The sequence below is a fragment of the Narcine bancroftii genome, chromosome 1 (assembly GCF_036971445.1).
Source record: "Narcine bancroftii isolate sNarBan1 chromosome 1, sNarBan1.hap1, whole genome shotgun sequence".
NCBI lineage: Eukaryota > Metazoa > Chordata > Chondrichthyes > Torpediniformes > Narcinidae > Narcine > Narcine bancroftii.
Genome location: NC_091469.1, coordinates 96719301 through 96738578, shown reverse-complemented (window position 1 = coordinate 96738578; position 19278 = coordinate 96719301). Strand labels below are relative to the sequence as shown.

General features: G+C 40.1%; 1 protein-coding gene across 4 annotated transcripts in view; it reads left to right on the top strand.

The window, feature by feature from the left end:
• abca2 (ATP-binding cassette, sub-family A (ABC1), member 2) overlaps positions 1-19278 on the top strand; it is a 478875-nt gene that overhangs the window by 222801 nt on the left and 236796 nt on the right. For all 4 annotated transcript variants that reach the window (XM_069932956.1, XM_069932974.1, XM_069932964.1 and 1 more), the window contains one exon: positions 6639-6743. In XM_069932956.1, the coding sequence (XP_069789057.1) occupies positions 6639-6743 (105 nt within the window). The remainder of the gene's footprint in view (positions 1-6638; positions 6744-19278) is intronic.

Genomic DNA, 19278 nt, shown 5'->3' with positions numbered 1-19278 from the left:
ACACTATTTAATTATGGCTCATCAGTGTTTACGAATGAGAATAGCGGTTTGATTTGTTGCTGGGCAGCCCTTGAGAAAGCACGAAGTCACTGCTCATGCTTTTGCTCGTACCCTTGGCCTCAAGTGAACTCGTGCACCCTCTCCAAGAAAACATTGTCCTGTGCTGGTTTCCTCATGACCTTGCATCTGTTTTTTCCCATTACACTTGGGGACTGATTTTCTTTAAAAGCTGTGCCATGAGCCTTCGATATTCTTTCAAGAAAAATTAATGACACAAATAAATGCAAATATGGAAATTAGGAATCTACACGAAGAGCAGAGGAAATGAAGACTGATCAGTTGTGAATGCTGTTTCTTGCTGAGGGTTGACGTCCTTCATTGAGCTGGATATATTATCACTTGATCTTTCTCCTTCTCCCATCTCATTCCAGTAGCCTCCTACTTATCCCTATAAAAGCACTCTAAAAACATATAAGAATGTCTTTGTTTCTTCAGGGTTCTATGCAGCAGGGTCCTTTCATTAATAATTGTCATTGCCTGCTGTAAGGATCAATGGTGCCTCTTAGTATATAGGGTGTAACTCTTGGCGGTTGCACCTTTCTTGGTCTATTGGTTGCTGGGAGATCTGCTCTCCACTTTGAAAGTATCAGATTTCCAGTAAAGGGCAAAACTTGTGCTTAATCAGTTAAACATTGCTCAGTAGTCTTTTTACATTCTGTAATTTCAGAAATTCTAAAGACAAAATTCTTCAAAGTTGGAATTTTTTAAGGAAGAAACAAGGGTGATAGACAAAGGAGAGTCAGTGGATGCTGTTCATTTGAATTTTCAAAAGGGCTTTGACACAGGCTGCTAAATAAGACAGGAGTGCATGGTGTTACGGGAAAGGCACGAGCATGGCTAGAAGATTGGCTGACTGGCAGAAGGCAAAGAGTGGGAATAAAAGAGGCCTTTTCTGGCTGGTGACCAGTGGCATTCCACAAGGGTCCAGTGTTGGGTCCGCTACTTTTCACATTGTATATAAATGATTTAGATGATGGATGCTTTTGTGGCCAAGTTTGCAGACGATATGAAGATAGGTGAAGGGATAGGTAGTGAGAAAGTTGATAGTCTTCAGTGAAGGAAAATGGGCAAAGAAATGGCAGATGGAATATAATCATGCACTTTGGTGGAAGGAATAAAGGCATAGACTATTTTCAAAATGTGGAGAGAATTCAGAAAGCAGAATGCCAAAGGGACTTGGGAGTCTCACCGCAGGATTCCAAAAAAGTTAATTTGAGTTGGTAGTAAGGAAAGCAAGTGCAATACTAGCATTCACCTTGTGAGGAAGAGAATGTAATTACAGATATGTAATGCTGAGGCTTTACAAGGCATTGGTCAGAACTCATTTGAAATATTATGAGCAGTTTTGGGCCCCATAACTAAGGAAGGCTGTCCTGGCATTGGGGAAGGTCCAGAGAAGGTTTGAGACTGGGGATGAGAGGGTTAATGTATGAGGTGTGGTTGATGGCTCTGGGGCTGTACTGACTGAAGTTTAGAAGAATGAGGGGGAAATCTCATTGAATCATGCCAAATATTGAAAGGGCTGGATAGAGTGGATGTGGAAAAAATGTTTCTAGTGCCAGAAGAGCCCATGGCCAGAGGGCACAGACTCAGAATAAAAGGACGTCAACTATAGAACAAAGATGAGGAGAAATTTCTTCAGCAGGAGTTGGTGAATTTTTGAAACTGCCATAGACAGATTTGGAGGTCAAGTCATTGGGTATATTTAAAGCAGAGGTTGATAGCTTCTTGATTAGTAAAGGAATCAAAGATTATGAGGAAAAGGCAGGAAAAAGGGACTGAAAAGGAGAATATATCAGCCATGATTCAAATGAGGGAGGAGACACAATGTGCTGAATGGCCTAATATCTCAAGGTCTTTGAAGTTTTGGAGAAGGTGTGGGGGGGGGATGGGGGGTAGAGAGGTCCTTTATTGTCATGTTTAAGCAGGCTGTCTGCATTTGGAAGAGTCTCTATTTCCAGACATGAGCTTGAGAGTAACCCTCGGGTAAAACTTTGTAGGCAACTTTTGTTGTGTTCTCTCAATGTATCTGGGGATTATCTACAGATCTTTTATTGGGGAGTACTTATACTTAGCCAGCTTAATGGTGACTGCTTTGATGGGATAGCACCACTGAACAATTGGGTCTGACTTGATGTTTTGCGAAGCATCTTGCATGCATTTGTCCTTTCTAGTCCTCCTCCATTCCATTTCAATATAAAACACCCAATAGAAGATTGAAGTAAAAACTCAGTGCTTGAGAAACTCAGCAGGTCACACAGTGTGCTGTATATAATGAACGTAAAGATACATAACCAATGGTTCTGGCCCATTATAGTTTTTTATTGCTGTTCTTTGTGGCCCAACTACACTTAGAATCAATTTACTTTCAAGGTGATGACTTCAGATCAGTAAGTGACCAGTGACAATCTTGTGTCTCTTCTTGCTCCAACACTTCAAATGGCACCAATGAATTTAATTGAAATTCTCTGAGTTACCTGACCCCAAGCCTCTTCTCGTTCCTAAATCATGTTTCGCATTTATGAGTTCATTCTCTAAACATTAAATTAACTTGAATTAGACTTCTCTTTATTGCTAATCCTGATATAATCTTTCATTTCAGTTTAAAGGTGATATAATTCTGTCAAAATCATTAATCAAAGTAATGAACCATGAAAGATCAGGCATTGAGCCTGGGATTACCATGCATCTTGATTTATCTTGCAAGGAATTATTTATAATTTGAATAAACTATGAATGACTTTCCACCAGTTCTCTGTAATTCACAACATATCACTTTTATAACAAAAACACAAAAATGCTGGAGGTCTTGCAATGTCCTTAGGAGGTAAAGATGTATTACCAACATTTCTGGCATGAGCTCATCTTCAAGGTAAGAGCAAAAAGCAGGCAGGCACTAGAATAAAGAGCTGGGGGGGGGGGGGGAGGGTTGTGGAGGAGTGAAAAAAGGGCACAGGCCAACAGGCAAAAGGCCATAATGGGGCATGAATATTAGGACATGAGAGGGGTGGTGGCTCTGTGAATACAGAACTGGAGGAAAGGAGACAGGGAAAGGGAAAGAGAGAGAGAATGTTTGAAGGATAGGGGAAGGGGAGAGAAGGTGGGTGGGTGGGGAGTCTAACAGAAACCAAAGAAGTTATTTCCCATTTTACAGGACTCCCCTCATGAAATTGAGTAAAAATGTATTGAATTTATAAACACTTCTTGAATCACATCTCTTGCAATTGGACAGTGATTCCTAGATCCAGTTGGCTAATGATTAACAAATAATATGTTCATAAAATGAATAATGGTTCACAACTGAAAAGTTAGGGAAGGTATAAATCAGAATAAAGATAGCATACAATAAATAATGAATCAAACACAATCAGTGTGCAATATAATCAAGAGAGAAAACTATGATTGCTCCAATTTCTTTAACTGCAGCTTTTTCACCACAAAAGTTTTTTTTTAAATTACATAAATGAATAATGTAAAATATTGAGTCAGAGCAAACTGAACCCAGCTGAAGGAACTCAATTGGTTAGGCAATATCTATGGAGGCTTGGGTCAAGACCAAGTGTAAAAGGGAGATGGCTAAGATAGAGGTATGGGAGAGAATCGAAGCAGGAGCTGGCAAGTGATAAGAGTGTTACGAGCCCAATGGACCCCAAAACCCAGCAGCAATAGACATTCACCAAGACAAGCTGTTTTTGAAACAGAAGTTGTTTTTAACCAAATTTAAACATGAAAACCGAATCAAATTTGAACTTATCTATATTCTTAACTAACCCAAATTAACCCCCTTCAAATTCTAAGTGCACGTGTATGAAATGTGTGTGTAAACTTAAGAAAATTTCTTTGGTTCACAATTCAATCTCACTTCTCCTTCTTCCAAGTTCTCTGGATGCAGGCAATTCTTAAACTGTGCACAGAATTTAAATGTATAAAGTTCACGAGGCTTTGGTGCTTGAAAGGTAAATGTTTACCGCTCAGGAAAGTTCTTGTAGGGATTGCAGAGAGAGATTTGTTGTTCCTGGATTTCCACAACTGAGGTACCACCATTAGTCACCTTAATGTCTTGCTGATGAAACCTGCCCCATCAGGGTTTTCCAGATGGTACCCTCTTTCTTCAGGCTACCACAGAGTGAACCGGCATGGACTTGAAGGGCCGAGATGGCGTGTTTCCATACCATAATCTGTTATATGGTTTCTGTTCTTTTTCCAAGAGAAACATCAGACAGAGAGCACTTCCAGCCATCCACTGCTCTGGAACTTTCTGTTTCCAACCAGCTCTTCCTGGCTTGCACTATTAAGCTCCTTTAGTGTCACACACACACACACTAGCTGAGAGGGCTTGTCTTTTCTCCCTCTCTTTCTCTCTCTCTCTCTCTCCAACTGAGACTGCCAGAAAGCCCATGTGACTCTCTCATTTGCAAAACCCCCACCTTCAGCAAACTACAGGAGTTCTCCTCTCTTGGTCAAGTTGTTGTCTTAGATAAACAAAACCCAGGAGTGACCTATCTGTGAGCACTTTGCAGAAATGTCAGAAACCTTGTAGTTATCCAACCATCCAGCTTGTCTCCAATTGTAAACCATGGTCTATTCATTTCATAACATCATTTCAATTAGCACCTACTTCTGAAATGTGCATAAAAGTCTCCAAAGATCCTGCAATGTAACTGAATATGAATTCTTTAATATTTCAAATAAGATCTGTTTTAAAATGTGTGTATGCATGTAACACACTAATCTTACCAAATTCTCCCAATATTTATCCATTACAGGAGGATCCATGTGAGAAGGGATTGATGGACAGGTGGAGGTGGGGGCGGGGGGGGTGGAATGTGTGGCAGAAAGGTGGTCACCGCAGAGCTAGTAGGTAATGTGGAGACAACACAGGGCAGCAGAGGATGGAATCTGAGAAGAAAGGATGAATGGAGCAAGAAAGGGAGGGATAGTGAGCAGATAGATACAGCAGGAGGAGAATAGAGGGAAGCCAGTGGGAGGAGCCATGTGGGCGATGGGCAGATGACACCAGGTTGGGGAGGGGAAACGGTGGTTTTGGGAGGGGTGTGTGTGTGTGTGTGTGTGTGTGTGTGTGTGTGTGTGTGTGTGTGTGTGTGTGTGTGTGTGGGACCTGATGAAACAACATTCTCAGTGCAAAACAAGTAGACACACAATCAGACATTATACACATACAGACAAACAATACATATGTGTGTGTGTGTGTGTGGGACCTGATGAAACAACATTCTCAATGCAAAACAAGTAGACTCACAGACATTATACACATACAGACAAACAATACATATGCAGGTTAAGTATTCATTCATAGAAATAAATAAAGTTTCATAAATATGAATGTCTTGGATGGTTAGTGTGAGCAATTACTTTGTTCGGTCAGCACTCTCACTGCCCCAAGAAGAAATGGTTTCTTCGCCTCATTGTGCTGGCTCTGATACTCTTGTATCTCTTTCCTGACTGGAGCATCTGAAAGATGCTGTGTGTGGGGTGAAAATCAATGATTTTGCATGCCCTCTTCAGTCAATAATCCTGGTAGAAAACATCGATGAGGGGGAGGAAGAATCTAGTGATCATTTCTGCCACTGTTATTGTCCCATGGATTAACCTCCGATTCATTTCTCTGCAGCAACGTAACATACATGTGATGCAGCTGGCCAAGATGCTCATGTTAGAGCTCGATCAAGGCCCTGTATAAGGTTGATATGATGGTAGATAATGGAATCTTAGATGAGAAAGAGCTGGTGGGTAGGAGATCAAATCTAAGTTCTTGGTTGACGCTATCTCCGAGGATTTTTTCTGGACCCAACACACTAATGGCATCATGAAGAAAGCACGTCAGCACCTCTGCTTCCTCAAGAGTTTGCGGAGGTTTGGTATGACACCAGAAACCCTGGCAAATTTCTACAGAGACATGGTGGAAAGTGTGCCGATCGGCTGCATCATGGTTTGGTATGGGGACACCAATATTCTTGAGCGTAAAGCCCTCCGAAAGGTAAACACTCCCCACTATCTACAGGGAATTCTGCCATTGGGGAGCAGCAGCAATCATATAGGATCCAACCACCCAGCACACATTTATTCTCACTGCTACCATCATGAAAGATATACAGGTCCCACAAGACTCACACTGCCAGGTTCAGGAACAGCTCCTACCCCTCCACCATCAGACTCCTCAACAACAAACTCAATCAGGGACTCATTTAAGGACTCTTACTTGTGCGCTTTATTGATGTTTTTAATTCTTTCAGTATTGCACAGTTTGTTTACATTTGTTATCTGTTTACTGTTCTTTATTTGTTTACGTGTGTATGTTGTGTACAGTTGTTTTTGCACTACCGATGTGGTAATTTGGCCTCGTTCACAGGAAAATAATCTCAGGGTTGTATGTGATGTCATGTATGTGCTCTGACAATAAGTCTGCATCTGAAATTCCCTCACGCACACAAGATTGCCCATTACTTAGTCAAAGAACTGAACACAAATATTTTCATGCTACAAAATTATTATTGAGTCCAAATTCAATATGAATATGCATAATTTTATGGTATTTCCTTGTCCTCCTTGTTTTCCAGGTATTTCATCTCTGCTTTGGATCCTATCCAACTGCTGCAGACAGTGAACTGGACAGTGAGAATTGGGATGCATTTAGTGCTGGGGAGAAACTTCTGCGGTTAGAGGTAAAGTCTTCTCATTTCCTACCCCAGAGCATAATTGTTGCAACAAAAATAGATTTACTCACCATTTGACATTCAGTAAAACTCCATTAATGCAGCACACTTTGGAATTTAATGCCAGACTGTTAGCTTTACTTTATCATCATTCAAGTTTAAGTTTATTATCATCTAACTATACATGCATAACATGACGAAGCAGCGCTTCTCCAGGTCAAGGTGCATGCATATATACACAATACACGGAACATAATAATAGCATATATACATGGAGATGCAATTTAAAATAAATATATACAATAAAGCCCCTGATCTCCGGCACTTATGGGGATTAGTAAATGACATTTGAGTGAATTTTCTGGTTGGTTGAGATTGCAGGTTGCATAGATTGGTGAACAGCAGTGGGATGTGCCAATTTTAAACTTGTGTATGACCTATTTATTTTCTGCAATTATTTGCTGGTTGCTTGAATTCCGGTTAACAGGGATTTTATTGGATAAATATTTTGGGATGATTTACTCAGTTACAGTGTACTGTTCATCAAATTCAGAGCCTGTGGGAAGAAAGTATTTCCCAGCCTGGAAGTCCTGATTTTGTTGTGTATCTACTTCTTGATGGTAGTGGGTCAAAGATACTTACTGTATGATGGATTGAAAGGGACTTTATAATTCTTTGAGGCCCATTTACGTAACACTTCCAGTAAATGTTGTCAATAGAGGAAAGGGAGACCCCAGTGATCTTCTCAGCCACTCTGAAGATCCTCTGCATTGACTTACAGTGCAATGTTTTGCAGCTACCGTCCCACACAATGATGCAGCCAGACAGGACACTCAATTATGCTCCTGTAAAATGTTGTCACTATCGGGGCCGGTAACCTTGCTCTCCTCAATCTCCTGAGGAAGTATAGGCGCAGATGTGCCTTTCTAACTAATAAGGAGGTGGCGTTGGTCCAGGATAGGTCATCGTTTATATGCACACTGTAGAGCACGTCGTAAGAATCAAAGGCCTGTTGATCCAAACCAAGGCTTTTATTAACTAGAAGACTGGAGCATATCACAAGTAGGTCGACTAATCCAGAATGACCTGGTCTGGCTAGGAGCAACTCTTTAAGACCTGCCAGTAGGCGTGGCTATGCTCTCAGCCAATCACGGTCATCCTACCTACAATCTGTACATATACACATTGGTGATAGAATCTGTACTATCACACACACCAAGGAACTTTGTGCTCTCCATTCTCTTCTGAATAATCAGAAGCTTTTATAGGTCCAACTTGCTTTCACTTCACTCTTTTAACTGAAGTTATGCAGTGAGTCACATATGTTTCAGGACAGTAGCACTGAATGGTAAGTTAAATGGGAGTGCAGGAAATTAGGCCCTAGGGAATTGAGGGGAACGCAAGAACCAGTGCCTCGGTGAAAGGAAATTAGGAAACATCTGGAGTGTGAGATACTAATTCATCAGGAATTCTGAATGGTCAGATAGCCAGTGAATGCTGATGTTGCTGGCTGTATGGGAGCATCTGCTCTCAATCCTAAATAAGTAGTGATGTGAACAAAGTACCCATCTGGGTTAACTGATTATATGATGGGAAAGGATTGAAAAAAGGCAAGAAATTAAATTTTAAAAAGTGCGCAGGAAAGATTCAGCACCCATGAAGAATGAAACAGTTAATGTTTTATGTCACTGACATTTTGATAAGGGGATAGTCATCAACTTGAAATGCAAACAGTGTTTTTTCTCTATTCTCTGGTGTGGAAGGATTTTGTTTTCTCTTTTGTGGTCATCTGAATTCAGTGCTCCTCCAAATTACTTTGATACAGTTCCTCCTGATGTGTGGTGTTTGAAAATGATATCCCAGCTGAAATTACTGCAGAGGTGTTTAAAATTCTGAAAACCTTAGATGGAATTGATAGAAACGGACTGTTTCCAGGCTGGCCAAGAGCAGATCTTCACCTTAGTACAATAGATTTAGGATGAATAGCAAGATGCTTGTTTTTTTTTACATTTCTGGGTTGCCCATTTCTAGATTTTTCTCCGGGAGAAGGTGGTTGAAACGATGTTTAGTAAAGGTTAAAACTTCACGGAAGGTGCAGCAAAGGAATAACATGGAATTAGCACAACAGAATAGATACAGGAACATGAATAGACCTCCTACCTGCTGAATCTGGGCCACCATTTAATGAGACCAAGAATAATTTCATCTTGACTCAACTCTACTTTTCGACCATGTCCCACAGTGTTCTTATCCAAAGTCCTGAGTATTTTGTTCTTAAATATATTTATTGAAAGTCTCCAAATCTCACTGTTATAGAGAATTCCTGAGATTCTTTATGATCTGTGAATAGAAATTCCTCCTTGACTTCATCATCTTGTGTGGCTGACTCTTTATTCTAAACCCATGCCTCTTAAATCACCTATGGTCTCAGCATCAATCACCTTCAGAACTTCTAATCTTCTAAGCTCTAATGAGAGAAAGACCCATCTGTTCAAGTATAAATGCCAATAATTCATTGGGAAGAATGGCCTTTTTCCATAATGAAAAGCACCTAAACGTTTGCTTAGATATGGAAGGTACTTCATACATTTTAAGTTGTTTCAATAAGACGAGGCAGCACACTGAAAAAGAAGATTCCTCAGTTCAATAAATTCAGATATAGTCACATGGATTGGAACCATAAAACACTACATACAGAAACAGGCTCTTTGGCCCATCTAGTTGGGGCCGAATTATTATTGTGCCTTGTCCCATTGATCTGCACCCAGGCCATAGTTCTCCATACTCTTCCCATCCATGTACATATCTAATTTTTTTTTCTTAAATGTCAAACTTGAGCCCGCATTTACCAGTTCACCTGGCAGCTCATTTCACACTCTCACTGCTCTCTGCATGAAGTAAACATTTCGCCCTTCATCCTTAACCCATATTCATAGGTTTGAAAACATATCCCAAACCTGTTCAAAGTTGGCCAGTTTTCAGCTACGGTATTTGATTGTACTTCTTTGAGAACAGAAGGTAGAAAAGCAGGCAAACTGCTGTTCAGAAACTGCTCTTGAGAATTACTGAGCTGAAAAAATAAATAATAGGTTTAGTCTGGGCTTTGTGCTGTATCACAATGGGTAAAGCCTGGGGAAACTCACTAATGACACAGTGCAAGATGAACTCGATCAAGGTACAAGTTTAGAGTTTCAGAGGACACAATTTTCTCACTCAGCCCTTTTTACAACTCATTGTTTAGGAAATGAAACGTTAATTTAATGTCTCTTTTGTCCTCTTAAGGTGGGTATAATTTTCAGGAATGAAAGGAAGTGATGGCCAATATTATTCCCTCAAACACTCATTTTTCTTCTTAAGAATACATTGTTTTCTTTGGGCAAACCTTAGTTTTCATAAATTGCAACCCAAAGTGCATTCTAAAAACACTTTATGCTTTTTTTTAAAGAAAAAATGCTGTCTTCAGTTTGAGAGGGGCTTCATGCCATTGAAGTACTCGTTGGAGTTTAGAAGAATGAGGGGGGTGGGGTCTCAAACCTATCAAATATTGAAAGGCCTAAATAGAGTGGATGTGAAGAAGATGTTTCCTATGGTGGTGGGCGGGTGGGGGGGGGGGGGGTGGGTCTGGGATCAGAGAGCACAGCCTCACAATCCAAAAACATCCCTTTCAAACAGAGATGAGGAGGAACTTTTTTTGATCCAGAAAGTGGTGAACCTGTGGAATTTTTTGCTGCAATGGCTATGGTGGCCTAATTCCCTTCAAGTGCCCAATCGTCTCATGGCTTCTGTTCCTTCCAAGCTGTTCACAGCTGATTTAAAAATTTCAAAGTTGTGATGTTTGGGTCATTTCCTAATTCATGTGCAACTTGATGCTGAGCACAGCTTACTCTTTTGTGAACGATTGGGAGAAACTTATGGGTGAAGTGATCTTCAGCCTACCTACTTCGGTAACCTCGGTGATTTACATTGAACATTAGCTCATTATGGACTTGATTTATAGCAGAAGGGGTCACCTGGACCTCATTGGACTTAGGGTGGTGAATAATTTGTGAAAAGTTATGAACAGGAGTTCACCGCAGCATTCGTGAGGTTCACCGCTACAGTCTTCACCACAAAACTTGTGAATGGATGCTGTCACCTTGAGGGACCGAGAAAGAGTGTGATTTCATTGATTAGTCAGGCAGAGAAAGGGAAATAAGGGGTGGAAAGTAACATAGTTTCAAGAGTGATATAAAATTAGACAGTTCATTTTCCTCTTTCTTTAAAAAAAATTCAACGTTTGTATAGCCTCTCCCCAAAAGTTCAAAACTTGGTGGACTGAGTGTCAACACATTTTTTCTTGCGGAAAACTATCCTGTTGTAAAATGGCAAACATGGATCTATGAGCAGAAGGATAAGAGAAGCATGGTGAAATGCCCCCATGAATCAGCTCCTCTGCTCAATAAATTCAGGCCAAACCTCAATGCCAACTTCATGTGCCCACTGTACCTCTTGATTCCCTCAATGTTTAAGTATTCACCTGTGGAGAAGGGCAAACTATTTAGAACTGAGATGAGGAGAAATGTCTTCACTCAGAGAGTTGTCAAACAGCTTACCACAGAAGGTTATTGAGGCCAGTTCATTAGTTATGTTTCATGGTGAGTTGAATATGGCCCTTTTGGCTAAAGGAATCAAGGAGAATGGAGAGAATGCAGGTCACATGATCATTTTGAACTGCGGTACTGGCTTGAAGGGCTGAATGGCCTTCTGCACCTGTATTTGATGATATGTGAAGCCACATCTTAATTGAGATTTCAACTGACTTCCAGCTCTGGTGCATAGAATCCCAGCCACTCACAATTCAAATGGAAAGATTTCTCTCTAGACTGTACTCAGTCACCATGCCTTCCCACGCCATTCCATAGAAAACTCCAGGAGTCCAAACCTTCCCACCACAGCTGCAACACAGGCAGTGTCAGCCTTAACTGCTAGATCCTGGCATCATGCCCCAGACAGATCAAAGGCTTCTAAATTATTTTTTAAATGTTCAGAGACACTTTAAACTGTTCAAAATGATCTAAATAATTAAAGTTTTAAATTGCAAATTTTAACAACAGGTTAGCATAGCAGTTAGCACAACACTATTTCAGCGCCAGTGACCCATGTTTGAATCTGACACAGTCTGTAAGGAGTTTGCACATTTTCCCTGTGTCTATGTGGGTTTCCTCCAGTTGCTCTGGTTTCTTACTTACCACTTTTCAAAACATAAGGGCTTTGTCGGTGAATTGGTCACATGGGTGTATTTGGGAGGAGCAGGCTTGTGGGCTGGAAGGACATGTTACTGTGCTGTATCTCTAAATTAAAAATATATACTTACAGGTACTCCTTGACTTGCGACCTATGCAACTTGTGTCCATCTGCACATATGACCAAATTTTTAAAAAATAAAGAAAAAATATAAAACGTAATTACAGTGAAAATCAGGCCTATCTATGGGAAATAACGCCTCTGGCGAGGGGTTGGCCATTGCTGCCAACCTCTCACGAGAGCTGGCCTTGGTGACCACCATGTTGAGATATTTCACCACATTTTAACTTCTTATGTCCTGTTATGCTTTTTACTGATTATGTTGATCAATATTCTGATTATTAGATTTTAGAGGCCAATAGGGTCCGCAGCTACAGAGAGGATGAGAAGTATTCAGAGATAGAGAATGGAATGAAATCGTTCATTTTACTCTTCAGTATCACAGGTAGGGTAATTCCGACATATGTCCATTCCGAGATACGACCAATCATCCAGAATGGAACAAGGACGTATGTCAGGGAGTACCTGCAATTAAAAGGAATTATTCTAAAAAGAGATTACCTGCATTTACTTTTCCAATCAAGGATGGGTATTACGTGATCTAATTGTGGCTGACTTTAAGCTGAGGGACGAGGTGCCTGACAAAGGGCTGGGTACTCTTCATTCCAATGGACCTGCTGAGTTTCTCCAGCACATTTGTGTATTGGAGAAGGTGGGGTCAGGCTCCAGCATTCTTTCCCTTGGACTTGGAGTGGAAGGCCGGGTGTACAGCATAAAAACAGGCATTTGGTCCAACTCGTCCAAATTAACCAGGTTGGCTTCCAAGATATGTCCCACTTGTGTCTGCTAGCCATGTTTCCCTCTCACCCTTTCCTAATGTCACTTTAATGTCATAATTGCACCCACATCCACCACTTCTGTCAGCACATCTGTACGCACAGGATGAAAAGATTGCACCACAGACCCCTTATTAAATCTTTACCCCCTCGCCCTTTAGTTTGTGACTCTCCCACCCTGGGGAAAATACTGACTGTTCACCTCTCCCACACCACTCAATTTTGTACATCCTCCTCCTGCACTCCAGGGTTCTGAGACGAGTCCATCAGCCCCTGAAGCATTCTTGACCTTCTCTTTTGAACTCAGCAAGTCAAGAAGCATCTATGGGTTGGGGTGGGGGGGGAAAGAGTGGGTGAATGGTCAATTTTCTCCTGTTGACCCATTGAGTTCCTCCTGCGCATTGATTTTTGCTTAATCCCAGCATCTGCATTTTAGCCTATTTTAAGGTTCACTGCTATTTATCACTGTTAAGTCCTTCGCAAAAAAGGTTCAAGGTGGCTTTGATCAGGCTCTTGATTAAAATGAAATGGAACCAGCTGTGTTTGCCTACAGCTGCTTGGAGTGTCTGCGCTAAAAGTGGGGCAGCAGCAGCCATTAATTTTCCATTTCACGTTCATCATTAATTCACATTTACTCCTGGTGTCTGGCTGATAAGGCTTTTGACAATCAGCCACTTTAAGTATAATATGTCACCGTTCATTCTTAATTTACAGCCAGTGCTAAGTTAATATAAGATTTCAGGTAATCATGAAAATAAATCAGCTTAATAAGAAATGAGCCATTTGACCTATGGTGAGGGTGGATTTATTTTTGCTCGCAATGGTGTGAAAATTGTAGGAATAGTTTTCAAAAGCGGTTGAGTTTGATACATCTTACTTAGTCATAAAATTAGAGAGGGGTACAAGGCAGAAACAGGCCCTTCAGCCTATTGGATCTGTGCTGACCAACCCCTATTGACACTAATCCTCCATGAATCCACTTATCATTCTCCCCACATCTTCATCAACTCTCCCCAGGTTTTACCTCTCCCTTTTGTATCAGAGGCAGTTCAAAGTGCCCAATTAATCAACCATACCCACATGGCTTTGTGATGATGGAGGGAACTGGAGCACCCGGAGGAAACCTATGCAGTCACAGGGTGAACACACAAACTACATACAGGTAGCACCTGGGGTCAGGATTGACCTGGGCTCTCTGAGTCTGTGAGCCAGTGGCTCTTCCAGCTGGGTCACTATGCTGTCAGCCTTTAGCCAGAGTTACCATTTGGAAGAAGCAGTGAGTGGAAATAAAGGTCTCCTGGTGCCCAGCGTTGTTTGTCACGAATCCTCCCCCATGGCTTTTAATTCTCGTACTGAGTCTATTGTATAAGTAAATGTTTTCTGAAGAGGTATTTATTAAGTGGAACTGTTAGAGTAGTGGTTAGTGCAATGCTATTACAGCACCAGTGACCCAGGTTCAAACCCAGTGCTGCCTGTAAGGAGTTTGTACATTCTCTCAGTGATCTGTGTGGCTTTTCCCTGGGGGCTCTGGCTGTCTCCGACCCTCCATAAATGAACAGGGTTGGGAGGTTACTTGGGTGTAGTTGGGCGGCACGAATTTAGAATAGTCAGAATTTATTTTTTTTTTAAACTTTATTTAAAAGATAAGTAAAAAGTATAACATACAGTCTAAATATTCAAACAAAGTAATTCTACAAAGATTTATATATAAAAGCAAAACACAACAAACATAATAAATAAATAAATAAATAAAAAAGTTTTTAAAAAACCCTTCCCCCCGCACCCCTTCAGCTAGCTCCCTTAAGGGGAGCCAAAAATATAAATCATATATATATATTTATAAAAAAATGTTAATAACAGTTCAAAATACATCCAATTGCATATATTTCAAATACGGAGACCACTTATCAACAAAATAAGAATAATTATCATGTAAATTATAAGTAATTTTTTTCCATAACAATACAAGATTTCAATTCATTATGCCATCGTATTATATTAATTTCTGCATCATCTTTCCAAGTACTAGCAAAGCATTTACGCGCTACTGATAACACCAAACGTACAAAAGCAATTAGAACTTTATCCAAACCCATTCCCCTTAATGAATACAAATCTCCCAACAAAAAAATCATTGGATCCAAAGGTCGTTTAAAATTATACAATTTTTCCCAAACTATTTTAATTTCTTGCCAAAATGGTCCAAACAAGTCCAAACAATATATAAACAAAAAGTACCAGTACATAAAGCACAACTAAGGCAATAATCTGAATTACTAAACCCATATTTTTTAAAAAAACTTTTCCAGGGTCAAATACAATTGATGTAAAAAGTTATAATTGACCATACCATATCTTTCATTTGTCAATTTAATTACATTGTCCTGACACATATGTTCACCCAATCATATTCAGGAAAAGTAAACACTAAATCAGTCTCCCATTTAAGTTTAGATTTTTCCCTATCTGGTTTATCTATATTGTCCTGTAATAAATTATACATAACTGAAACATAACCCTTCTTTGGTATAGTAGAAGTCAAAGATTCAAATCTCAACAAAGTAGGTAAAGTCATCTCTCTACCATAATTATCTTTTACTAAAGCCCTAAGCTGATAATACATAAATAAAGAATTTAAGGGTATTTCAAATTGTTCTCTCAAATGGATAAAAGTAAGAAATTGTCCCTCTACAAAACAGTCCTGTATTGTCTTTATACCTTTAGAATTCCTAAACTTTAAATAACAATTACACATTGAATAAGGAATAAGCCGATTATTGTATAATGGAGTTAAAATTGTCTTTCGACCCTAAAATTTTATTTTTTTTAATCCAAATCTTCAATAAATGTTTCAGTATTGGCATATCATATTCCTGTAATAAAATCAAATTCCATCAGATTATAAATTCATGTATCTCCATTCTGAATTTGTTTTCAATAAATTTAAAGTGAAACGATTGGCAAAGTGGAAGGGATTGTATTTGAATTGTTTATTGCCATGTATACCAACATGTGTGAAAAGTGCGATCCAGACAAGATGTGTTTTATGTGCTATCCAGGCAAGTTAACCCACACTTAATTACAACAGGTAATGCAATAATAAGACAAAAAAATCAGAATTTATTGTTATGAACAACTCATGAAATTTGGTGTTTTGCAGCAGAATCATAATGAAAACAATCATATCATGAATAAAATATAAAAAAAATAATAGTGCAAACAAAGTAAGGCCGTGTCTTTTGCTTCATTGATTATTCAGGAATCTGATGGCAGCGGGGAAGAAGCTGCCCTTGTGCTGCTGGGTGCTCCTATTCAGGCTTTTTTTCAATGGAAGCAGAGTGAAGAGTGCATGGCCTGGGCGGTTGGGGTCTCTGAGGTTAGAGGCTGCTTTTTTAAGACACCACCTCATGTGGATGTCCTTGATGGAGTGGAATCTAGTGCCTCTGATGTTACAGGCTGAGTTAATAACTATCTGGAGTTTTTCCTTGCCTGAGATTTGGCATCTCTCCACAATACACCTGTAGAAGTTTACGAGAGACTTTGGTGACATAACGAACCTCTTCAAGCCCCTCATGAAGTATAGCAGCTGGCGAGCCTTCTTCACTATTGCATCAACAAGGAGGCTCCAGGACAGATCCTCGGAGATGTTGACACCCAGGAATTTGAAGTTCTTGATCCTCTCCACTACTGAGCCCTCAATGAAGTCTGGATCGTGTTCCCATGACTCAGTCCTGAAGTCCACAATCATCCCCATAGTTTTGCTAATGTTGAGCGCAAGGTTGTTGTTGTGACACCACTTTAAGAATTGCTCTATCTCCCTCCTATGCGCTTCCTCATTGCCGTTTGTGATTCTGCCGACAACTGTGGTGTCATCGGCAAACTTGTAGATGGCATTGGAATTGCACCTGGCCACACAGTCATGGGTGTTTAACGAGTAGAGCAGTGGACTGAGCACTCATCCTTGGAGTGCGCCTGTGTTGGTAATCATTGAGGAGGAGATGTTGCTTCTAATTCATACTGATTGTGGTCTTTCAGTGAGAAAGTCAAGAATCCACTTACACAGTGTGGAAGCATCATCTTTTACCAACAAGAGACAGGCACGCCAAATGGCAATGCAAGAAAAGAACCCTTTCATGTGAATGTTAGCTTGAGGATCTGGGTTGTTGGCAAAAACTATCTTCTGTTGCTGCCCAGAAGGACTCCATATGAATTGACCCTGTGCACTTGTTTCTAAATTGATGTAGTTTTGAACCCACAGCAAAAGCAAATCCCCCTCCTCTGACGCTACTATTTGAAGCAAAATTTGTTTTGCTTGGAACAGTACTTCCCTGTGCAGAGAGAGTGTTTGAAGTATATGCTGAGAGGCAGGAGTTTGTTGGAGGTATCCCAAGAGTTAAATGTTGATATAAACAAACATTCAGAGACAGTTAAAATAAAAGGGTAGCTCTAATTGCCCTTCAGCTTTCCTCTTAGGTTATCCTCAAAATTGATCATTATGTTTCAAAGTCAGAATGCTGGATATTTTCCAGTCTAAACAATGAGAAGCTGGAGGGGAAACATCAATGAAAGGTCCTGACCAGAAACTTTGACCATTTCTCCCTATAGATCCTGCCTGACTCACTGAGTCCCTCCAGCTTCTCATTGTTCTCTAAACTGAGGGTAGTTTTACTTGGCACCAGATAATGGCTTGATTTGGGAACACAAAGTGTTTGGAATGAGGCGTGCTTTACTTCCAACCCCCAATGAGCACAAAACCCATGATAATCATGGCATTTCCCTTCTACTCCAGTAAAATCAAAAAGCTGGAGAAACTCAGCAGGTCAAACAGTGTACTTAATATAGCAAAATATACTTTATGTAGATATAAAAAAAAGTTCCGTGCATGTCACGATGTGGAACTCTTCTTTGTCATCTGATCTCCGTGCCCACTTCCAGTACCAGGATTCTCCAACTCCTCTGCTTGATCCCTGAGATTTTCTCTATGACCTGCTAAATTTCTCCAGCTTAATGTTTTTACTTCAATCATAGTGTCTGCATGTCTTCTCGTTTTACTCCCTTTTACTCCAGTCATGTTGCATATCATAGAATGAAAGAAAAGTGAGATGCTAACTTATTTCATTGAGATCTGATCGAGAGATGGAAATTAATTATTGAGATTATCAAGACATGGAGACTTGAAAACTACTAATCTATCTGATATTTCTCTGCAGCAATACATGATAATAAAACAGATTCATAGATGTCAAACAGCACAGAAACCATGTCCTTTGGCTCACTTAGTTTGAGCCAACCATCAAGGACCCAGTCTTCTGGGGGGGGCGTGGCAAGATGGCATAGAGTCTAGATGTGCAATCTCGACCTCTCTGGCCAGACTTTTAAATACCCATTTTTAACCCTTTGTTTCCAAGTTTAAACTTTTTGAATTTTAATTTAAAGTATTAAGGAATTATTATGGCCACTAATGGTAAAAAAAACTAAATCTCAAAAATATTTAAAAGAAGATACATTTTCGAAGTTCTGAAGATCTGGGGCCTAGACAACTTGAAAAAGCCCCAGGCTCAACTTCTTCATTGCCTAAACCCCAAGGATCGCCTGTGGAGGCTGAAAAGGAAATGCATCAGGCAGCATTACAATCTGAAGAAATCGTTTTTTTTCACGAATGGACGAGAAAACAACAAGATGCGGGGGGAGACCAGCAGCGACTCCCTGAAGAAGTTGGGGTGCCATCGCTGAGAGTCCAGACCCGCAGTAAAACTTTTAAAATGCCTTCTGTTGAATTGCAGCAGGAGCTGCAGTTACCTTGTTCTGCCACTATGTCAGAGAGAGCAGAGTTGAGATTTACTGATTTTCAATGTATGCAATTGAATGCAGTTATTCAACCTATGTTGACATCTCTAATAAATGAGATGGTTCAAATGAATGCTGGTATAAGTTCGAAATTAAATATGGTTAAGACACGTGTGGATGCATCTTATGAAGAATTAAAAAAAATTCAGACTGCTTTTTTGGACTGTAAACAACAAGTGATTTCTAAGACAGAAAAAGTGTTGAAGGTGGAAAAATCAGTCATAGAATTAGGAGAAAGTGAGAAGGAGCTAGAAAGAAAAATAGATTATTTGGAAAATCAAAGCAGAAGGAATAATGTGAAAATTGTTGGTTTGCCAGAATGTATAGAAGGACGAGACCCTCTTCGTTTCTTTAAAGACTGGATTCGGCAAATATTAGGGCAAGAATTTTTCTCTGGGGGATTGGCACTGGAAAGAGCCCATAGAGCTTTAAGAATAACACCCTCAGCTGGTCAACCCCCGAGACCGGTAATAATTCGATGTCTGAGTTATTTGGATAGAGAAGCAATACTTCGACTTGCAGTACAAAATGCGAGACAACGACAAACCCCATTATTGATTCAGAATAGTAGAGTCTTT